This window comes from Eschrichtius robustus, chromosome 3 (assembly GCF_028021215.1).
Source record: "Eschrichtius robustus isolate mEscRob2 chromosome 3, mEscRob2.pri, whole genome shotgun sequence".
Taxonomy (NCBI): domain Eukaryota; kingdom Metazoa; phylum Chordata; class Mammalia; order Artiodactyla; family Eschrichtiidae; genus Eschrichtius; species Eschrichtius robustus.
This window is the reverse complement of record NC_090826.1, coordinates 48,201,894-48,211,254: the sequence shown is the minus strand read 5'-3', so window position 1 is coordinate 48,211,254 and position 9,361 is coordinate 48,201,894. Positions and strand designations below refer to the sequence as shown.

Below are 9,361 nucleotides of genomic sequence, written 5' to 3'. Positions count from 1 at the left end.
AGATACAGAAAGTAGAATGATGGTTGCCAGGGTTTGGAGGGAGGGGGAAGGGGAAGCTGTTGTTTAATGAATATAGTGCTTCAGTTTTGCAAGATGAAAGAGTCCTGGACATTCACAATAATGTGAGTGTACTTAGCACTACTGTACTGTACACTTAAAAATGGCTATGGTGGTAAATTTAAAGTTAGGTGTATTTTACCACAATTTAAAAAATATTAACCACTGAGGTATGTACATCTGTCATCTCATGTGACCCTTGCAATAACCCTGAACTGTTAGTAGAATCATCGCATTTTATAGTGAGGAACATAAGGCTCAGAGAAGCAAAGTGAACTGTCAAAGACACATGACTAGAAAATGGCAAAGCTGAGCCTCATACTTAGATCTCCTAGTTCCATGCCCAGTGCTGGCTTCTACCACATCAGGGGAAAGGAAGGTCAATGGAATCAACTTGACTGCTGGTTGAAATGTAAGAAATTAACCCTGGGCAATTTGTGAGGAAAGCTATAAATGTGTGTATGGGGTGTGTGTGTGTGTGTGTGTGTGTATGTGAGAGAGAGAGGAGGAAAGAGGGAAGAGCATGCAAGCAAGCTCCCAGACACCTGCTTCATATTTCCTGTTCAACTTTCTCCCTTCCTAAATCTTCAGAGGACAGTGTGAGTCAACTAATCTACAGTGTGAGTCAACTGTAAACACAGTGAGAAAACGTCACCCAACAGTCATTCCTTCAGCAGGCAAAATCAGAAGTCAGTAGCATGGAGGTTGTCTGTATACATGAAATTAAGACCTTTAAGATGATCAAGAGAAGATGGTGGCTCTTACCTTGGAAATGGCTCTATTAGATGTCCTCCCATGCTCTATGTCCTCCCCCTCCAACCTCCTCTGAAGACAGAAAATGACAAAACACACTTACAAAAGTAAATTAAATCTCATGAGAGAAAGGGGGAAACTGGGAAGAGCAAGGAGCAGGAGTCAAGCCTAATCCTACCTATGTAGTAGACCACCAACTCACTGTATAATCCCAGGCATGTCCCTTCCTCTGCCCAAAGGGTTGCGCTGCTATTACTACCCCCATCTTCATATACTGAATTTGAGCTGAATTTAGAAAGTGGAACACAGTCTCCCAAGGGGAGTCAAAAATACAAGAGCGTCATCTCGTCCCTTATGAGTAGCTTTTATTTACTATGTGTCAGGCACTGTGATGGGCACTTTACATATGACACCCCTCATCCTTCTGCCACTTGCAAGTTATTTCTATGATGAGACTGCACTGATGATACCAAGTTTCCCAAAGTATTTTTCTAGATGATAAAGAGCAGAGTCTGAATTTGAACACAGACCTGTCCAAAGGTTCCAAAGATTGCTCTTTTCTCCACCCTGTGGTGTTAAGTTCAACAGCCAAGTTATGAGGGGCTGTGGAAGCAATGTGGAGTCAGGGAGGAGTTAGCTCTACGTGTCAGCCACAGGGGGAATGTTGATGGAGAAGGTGGGCGTTACTGTTGGAAGAAAGCAGTTGACAAGTATACGGGGGATGCACTTGGGGGAAGAAAGAACACATGAACGAAGTCAGGGTGGTGGAGAGTATAAAGTTTCTAGGAAAACTGTAAATTATCCTGTTTGGTTTAAGTGTGGTTATGTTGACCTATGTCTGGAGATCATAATTCTGCCCTCTTTAAGATCATAATTCCACAACTTTTGCCAGTGTTCTTGAATGCCACGTGAAGGGGTTTATTTACATAGGCAGCAGAGAGCCACCAAAAGTTTATATCAAGGGATTTATCAGTAATTGTAGTACTATCTCTTTTACAAGCGTTCTTTATATGTTGTGAAGAAATTAAACATACCCGAAGTGTTTCACAGAGCACACAATTGTTTTCACTCTGCCTCACAACGACAATAGCATTACTGGCTGATATTACTCAACAGATAAGTGATGGCATTACATCAGCACCTACAGCCTCTTAGCAGGCACAGTGAAGTCAGCTAATCATGCTGCTTTCTTCCTAGAATAACAAGACATTACTGTTTTCTTTTATGCTCTAGGAAGTGTTAAGAAACTTCAAGGAACTTCGAGCCAAATTTCAAAAGCTTGATGCGCCATCTCTTCCAGGACCTGTTAAATTCCCAGAAGGTGTTTCTCAAAAGGGTGACACTGGAAGCAGACAGTCCACAAAGACTTTGGCCAGTGGGAAACACCCCTCTTCCAACCACAATGAGCCCCTACCTGATTGTGCCAGTGGTGACTCCCAGCCTCTTAAAGCCCAGAAAGTGAAGTTGGCTCAGAAGAGCGAGACTCAGAAATGTTCTAATTCCCTGGAACCTCCTGGGAATTCTTCTGCTTCTTCAGTAAATTCACAGAAGGCTTCTCTGCTGTTAGATGTGAATCAGTCAAATGCTGAGATAACCAATAAGAAGAAAGTAATGGTGAACAACAGCTTCAGAAACAAGCTCTGGAACTGGGAGGTTTTATCTCAGAAAAGTGAGATGTCATCAGTCTTTATCCCTGCCGGTCGTGGAAACAGGGCCTTCCATCTGGAAGAGCAGAAAAGCATGGGGCTTACTCCAGAGGAGCCCAGGAAAAAGCTGGAAAGAAAAGGAGCCCAGACCCTTCCTTCCCAGAGGCGCTTGATGGCCCAAAGAGGATTGTGTGCCACCTCTGAAGATCCCACTGTTCGACTTTCTCAACATGGCAGGAGGAGCCGAGCAAACCCCAGTCCTGAGAGGAGCCCGGCAGGGAGCACGTGCCACCCTATCTATGAGGGTGAGCTCACCAGCCAGGCCCCAGGTGAGAAATCGAATCCCCACAGGCCGGGGGGGGGGGGGAAGGGGCATTGTGTTTCTAATTTAGAGCTTGCTGGCTTGGGATTGGTCACATATGTGAGCTGGGCAATGTTTGCTTCAAACTCCAGCAGAGGTATTCTAGGCCCACTTGCTAGGTTATAATTTACCCAGGTTTGGGTAAAGTGATTAATCTCCTGGAATTATACAGAGACACAGTTGGGGCAAACTTGGATTTGAATCTTAGCTGTACTTCTTACAAGATGCACGAAATTGGACAATCTGCTTAACTTCATAAAGCCTGGTCTGCTCTCCTATCAATCGATCCATCACCAATCTTCCTTGTCTTGGTAAATAGCGCAACCATCCTCTTGGTTGCTCAGGCCAAAAATCTAGGAGTCATGCGCTATTCCTGTCTCCCCCTCATTCTTTGCAACAAATCCATCAGCAAGCTCTTGGTTCTATCATCAAAATGTGTTCTGAATCCCTCTACTTGGTTCCATTTCTGCCTTCTGCCCATATCTACACCACCATGGACCATCTCTTGCCTGGACCTGCTTTCACACTCTTGCCCTCTTATATTGTACTCTCCTCCTTGCAGGCGCAATGATCCTCTAAAGCATAAATCCAATCATGTCACTCCCCAGCTCATTTCAACCACAGCCATATTACAGTGGCTCATACGATTTGCTCCTTGACTACCTCTCTTACCCTCTCCTCTCTCACCACATTGGCCGTCTTGCTATTCCTTAGATACACCAAACTATTTCCACCCCAGGACCTTTGCACCTGCAGATCCCTCTTCTGGAACATGTTTCCCCTAGGACTTTGATGTCTCACTCCCTCACTTCATCAGCATCTCAGCTCAATGTCACCTGCCGTGAGTGGACCTTGTAGATCGCTCTATCTAAAATAGCCACCCCACCGCCAGCATTCTTTATCTTCCTACATTGCTTTGGTTTTATTCGTATCACTTATCCCTATCTGGTATATTATTATGTATTTGTTTGTTTATCTGAGTAAAATATAAGTTAAATGAGGATAAAAACTGTCTTCTTTACCACTGTATCCCCAGAACCTAGAAGAACATGGCCAGTTTCAGTGGGTCCTCAAGAAAGTGTTTTTTGAATGATTGAATGAATGGATGGATGGATGGATGGATTTCCTGCTTATAATCTTATATGGTTTCTCTTTGCACTCAGAATAGCATCTAAACTACTTACTGACTTCATAGCTCTGCTTCTTTTGGTCCCTGCCTATGTCTCTGACTTACCTCCTGATCTCTTCCCTGGTTCACTAGCCCATAGATAACACCCTGGATTTCTTGCTGTTCCTTGAACAGACTTTGTTATGACTCAGGACCTTTGCAATTGCTGTTCCCTCTTCCTAGACAACTCTTTTCTTTGATCTTTGCATAATTGCCTTTAGATCTAAGTTCAAATGACACTTTCCCAGATAAGCCTTCTCTAGCCAGAGATCTCCATCTAAAGACCACTACCTCACCACCAAGAGTTCACATTCTTTCATATCATCATTATTTCCTTTATAGAACTAATAGATTGCTGTGATTTTCTTTTTTGGGGTTTTTTTTTTAATTGAAGTATAGTTGATTTACAATGTTGTATTAGTTTCAGGTGTACAGCAGAGTGATTCAGTTATACATATATATGTGTTTCTATTCTTTTCTAGATTCTTTTCCCTTATAGGTTATTACAAACTATTGAGTATAGTTCCCTGTGCTATACAGTAGGTCCTTGTTGGTTATCTATTTTATGTATAGTGGTGTGTATATATGAATCCCAAACTCCTGATTTGTCCCCCGCTTCCCACCTCCCGTCTGTGATTTTCTTATCTGTTTATTTGTTTGCATGTTTATCATCAGCCTCCTCCTATTAGAATGAAAATTCCTGAGGGCAGAACTCTGTATGTTCTTGCTCTTAACTCTAGCCCCAGCCCCTAGAACAATGCTTGGAATATAGTAAATAGTTATTGAGGAAGGGATGGAAATGAAGAGGGGATGAATGGGAGGAAGGAGAGATGGGAGGCAAGAAAGGGCTAGATAACCTACCTGATAGAGCTGTTGGGAGGACTAAGTGAGATAACCTACATAAACTGCTTAGCACAGTGCCTGGTAAAAATTAGGAGCTCAGTTAGTAAGTGATCATTCACTTTCACTGTCTTCTCTCTAAGTTGATAAAGACTAAAATCTCTGACATTGCGGCTTATAATTCAAGCCTTAGAAGAATGGAACTCTGGCCCTGACTATGTAACCCCTGCTGGTAGGGCTAGAAGGAAGCCCCACTCCCCGCCTGCAAAAGATAGCAGGGCTTTCAGGAGGTTGCACCGAGGTACTTGTGAAACACTAGTCAGCTTCTCTAGTTTTGCCATGTGGTCAACCACTGTATTATGTAAACCAAAAAATCAAGGCACTTGAATTATATAAGATTTTGTGCTATTTTCAGTGTAAGAGGCAGATACAATTTTTATATATAATGTTGAAATTTCTGTTGGTTGGCTTATCAGTGCAGAAAGACAAAATACGTGAAATTGGGACTGTCCTGGAAAATTCTAGGACGCAAAATCCACAGGTGCCCAGGTACCACAAAGCCAGCCTTGAAGCCTGTTCTAGGCATTGAGCCCCGGAAATCAGAGACGAATTGTTACTGCTCTTCGTGGCTCCCATGTTAGTTGCCCGTCATCAGTGCTTGAAGAATCCTTTCAGGGAATAGTCATTATCCCTTTCCCCTGATGCAGGCCCTGTGCTTGGTGCTGCGGGGAGGTCACTAGGGGCTAGTCCCTGCCCTCGAGGAGCCTACATTCAGTGGGAAGATAGACCAGCTCTTTTAATATGCCACAACACTGATGCAGAAGTGGTAACAATGTGCTAGGGGATACAGAACAAAGAGTGGTTGATTCTGAGCTTGTTTTCTGGTAGAAATCAAGAAAGTCCTCCTAGAGGAGGTGTCTTTGGAGCAGGGCCTTAAAGAATGAGTCAAAGTTCGCCAAGGGAGAAGTGAGGGAACAGCATTCCAGAAGCAGGAGGAATGGCATGAACAAAATCTTGGATACATGAGAGCTATTTAAGGCTTTTAAAGTTAAATCTGGAATGCTGTTCCAGATATATATATATATATATATATATATATATATATATATATATATATATATATATATATATATATATATCTGGCTCATTTTGCTGTATAAACACAACTTTGTAAATCAACTGTACTTCAATTTAAAAAGTAAATTAAAAAAAATAGAAACTACAAAAAAATCAAATCTGGAAAACTGAGAAGCCAGTGGTTGTGAGCAAAAGATGTTAGGGCTTAAGGTTGGGGCAGGAGGGTGGTAAAGTGTGGTAAGAAAAGAAATGTAGATTGAGGCTGTGTGGTGTTTAAATGCCAGAGTATGGAGTGAGTGGACGGCAGCTGAGGAAACAGGGCTTCATCCTCTGGGCAGCTGGATGGTGGCAAGATCGGGTTTGAACAGGGAACCCTACTCAGTGCTCTGTAATGGCCTATATGGAAAAAGAATCTAAAAAAAAAGTGACTGTATGTGTATGTATAACTGATTCACTTTGCTGTACACTTGAAACTAACACAACATCGATTATAAATCAACTATACGTCAATTAAAAATTATTTATTTATTTTCTTTATTTTTGGGGCTGTATCAGGTATTCATTGCGGCGCAAGGGCTACTCCCTAGTTGCGGTGCGTGGGCTTCTCCCTAGTCGTGGTGTGCAGGTTTTTTCTCTCTCTAGTTGTGGCGCGCGGGCTCTGTAGTTGGTGGCACGCGGGCTCTCTCGTTGGGGCGCGCAAGCTCAGTAGTTGTAACGCATGGGCCTAGCTGCCCCGCAGCGTGTGGGATCTTAGTTCCCTGACAAGGGATGGAACCTGCGTCCCCCTCATTGTAAGGCGGACTCTTCACCACTGGACCACCAGGGAAGTCCCTTCAATAAAAATTTAAAAAACAAAAACAAAAAACAAAAAAAGATCAGGTTTGCATTTTGATCAGGACACTCTGGCTGCTGGGTGGAGAATAGATGGGAGGGGAGTGAGGCTGAGGCCAGCCATGAAATGGAAATACTAACCTACATTTTGGACTATTTATGCTCAGAGAACCAGCCGGATGTCAGTCATCCACAACTTCCCAATACCAAGCCACTGCCTTCCGTCAAGTCCCTGGGTCCTCCTCCCGCAAAGCCACCGAGGCCCCCGGTCGTGAACCTCCAGGCCTTCCAGAGGCAGGCACCTGCTCTTCCCAAGACCCACAGGGAAGGTAAGGAAATACGCAGGGCCCCGTGCACAGCCAGCCAACAGAAGTCATGGCTCCCGTGGCCAGATCCCCGTCACCTCCCCCTCTGCATCGGCTCCCAGGGGACAGTGCCGGACTGCTTCTCTGTGGGGCTGGACATCCATCACTGCTTACTCGGAGGCAGGGAGTCTTTGTTTTCCTACAAAGCCCCTGTTGTCAACACAACCAAGGACAGTAGGAGGGGGGGAGGGAGTGAAGAGAGGAAAGTCAGTGTGCACTTGACCTGGGATCATGCTGGGCGTCCCTTGGGCCTCTGTGATCTGCCTTCAGGAATGAATTGAAGGGCCCCGCACCCCTGCCCCCATTAGTCCTTTCCAGGACCTGCAGCATCCTTGGCAGCCATCCTTCTGTGCTCTTGTGTGTTTTCCTCTGCTTTGCAAAGGGAACCTTCTCACCCTCCTTTTCCCCCCCACTGCAGCCCGATCCTGTTGACACTGTAAACACCTTCGCTTACATTTGCTCTAGTGAAACACAAGGTGAACATACACTTTGGGGTGATGCGTAGTGCTGTGCTAGCATTTGTCTTACTGTGGCCACGAGCGCCTGTGGATGGTACGCTAAAAGAGCTAATTCTTCGTTCATGTATTCTTAGTTTGTTGACTGTTCATTAGACTGCTTTGGGCAAACTTAGGGTGAAATTTCTTTAACTCAGTGATTCTCAAACTTCAGCATGCATCAGAGTCAGCTAGAGGACTTGTTAAAACACAGCTTAACCCCAGAGTTCTGATTCAGTTGGTCTTGGTTTGGGGCCTGAGAGTTTACCTTTTTAGCAAGTTCACGGCGAGATGCTGATGTTGCTGGCCCAGGGACCACACTTTGAGAACCACTGCTGTAAGTCATCTTAAGTCTCATTCCCAAAGAAAATCCTATAGCGAGAAATCGAGCTCTTCTGAGTATACTTTGATAATATGGCCACCTCCATGTCAAAGAAGTTCCAGTGTGGCTTTTATAAACATTAAATAATTCAGGCCTCAAACCATCTCTCTGAAAGAGAAGAAGGTTGTCAGAGAACAGAGAACATAGGACTAAGTTTTTGGGAATAAAATGGGCTTTGTAAATCCCAGCTCCCCCCTCACTAGCTATAGAAGTCTGGGCATGGTACTCACTGAGCCTCATTGTCCTTATCTGTAAAATGGGGATGATAATAACACTCGATGATTGTGAGGAGAAATGAGATGAGGCCTGGGAAGACTTTGAACAGTGCTCGGCACACCAGTAAATGCTCGATAAAGGCACTGTTATCATTAACTCAAGCACACACTGAGCAGCTATACTCTCTTTGCCGGGCTCTGTGATAGAAACAAGAGATTAAGAGGTAAAACCCAAAGGACTTCCAGGGCTCAAGGGGGTCAAAGTCTAATACAGGAGATTGCACTCATAAATAAGCACCATAAAGTGTAGGTGAACACTGCATGCAGGACCGAAGGTCCCTGGATGCCAGCGGGGAGGGGCGGCTTGGGGCACAGGTAAGCTGCCCTTCTACGTTTTGTCTCGGGGTGGGGGGAGGAGGTGGCGGGGTGTGGTCATTGCACAGACAATTCACTTAAACAGGCTGCCACTGAAACCCCTCTTTTTCACCCTGCCTCTTGATCTTGCAGCAGCTGGGGAGGAAGACGACCTGCCTCCAGAGAGGTGAGTACCCGTTTTTCAATTGTGTAGGAGCGTAGCCCATCAAGGAGGCTGCTTAGCCTGCCCAAAAGCAGGCAATAAGCACACGCCAGGTGTCTGTATTTCTCAGAAGAGTTGCAGGAAGAGCAGATTTATAAGCACCAAACTGCAACTTTTGATTAAATGAGAGATTAAATAAACTGCATTTAAAAACCAGGCTGGCGTTAAGTTGCAAAGATGGTCATCTGAGGTCCTTTTTCTTATGATACAGTTGGGTTCAGTAAATTGAAACATCGGCCTCTGTAGTAATAAATCAGATGAGAGGCCACAGAGTGCTGTGGGCAGCCAGTGTGATGTTAGGAATCGGTAATGGGACAAAGGACCTTCTGGTTTTGGTGCGCTCATTGTAAGACTTTGGACATGAAGTGTCAGTCCATTAATCACTCAGCCACATACTATCTGTTGAGCCCTCTGATGTGTCATGCATCAAGCTGGCTACTGTATACAGATGTTCTCACTTCCTCTTCTCAAGAACGCTGCAAAGTTGCTGCCCCTGTCCTCATTTTACAGCTAAAGATAGTTGGCCTCAGAAAGTTTGTCACTTGCAGAGGCATGATTCCAACCCAGGTGTGCCCAAACTATTTTTTTAACTGAG

The 9,361-nt window shown here is 44.6% G+C and overlaps 1 protein-coding gene across 1 annotated transcript in view; it reads left to right on the top strand.

The window, feature by feature from the left end:
* Positions 1-2,034: 2,034 nt before the first annotated feature.
* The window catches only part of FYB2 (FYN binding protein 2), a 79,209-nt gene continuing 71,882 nt past the window's right edge, over positions 2,035-9,361 (top strand). Inside the window, 3 exon segments of the mRNA XM_068537542.1 lie at positions 2,035-2,785; positions 6,901-7,062; positions 8,697-8,730. Coding sequence (XP_068393643.1) covers positions 2,035-2,785; positions 6,901-7,062; positions 8,697-8,730 — 947 coding nt within the window.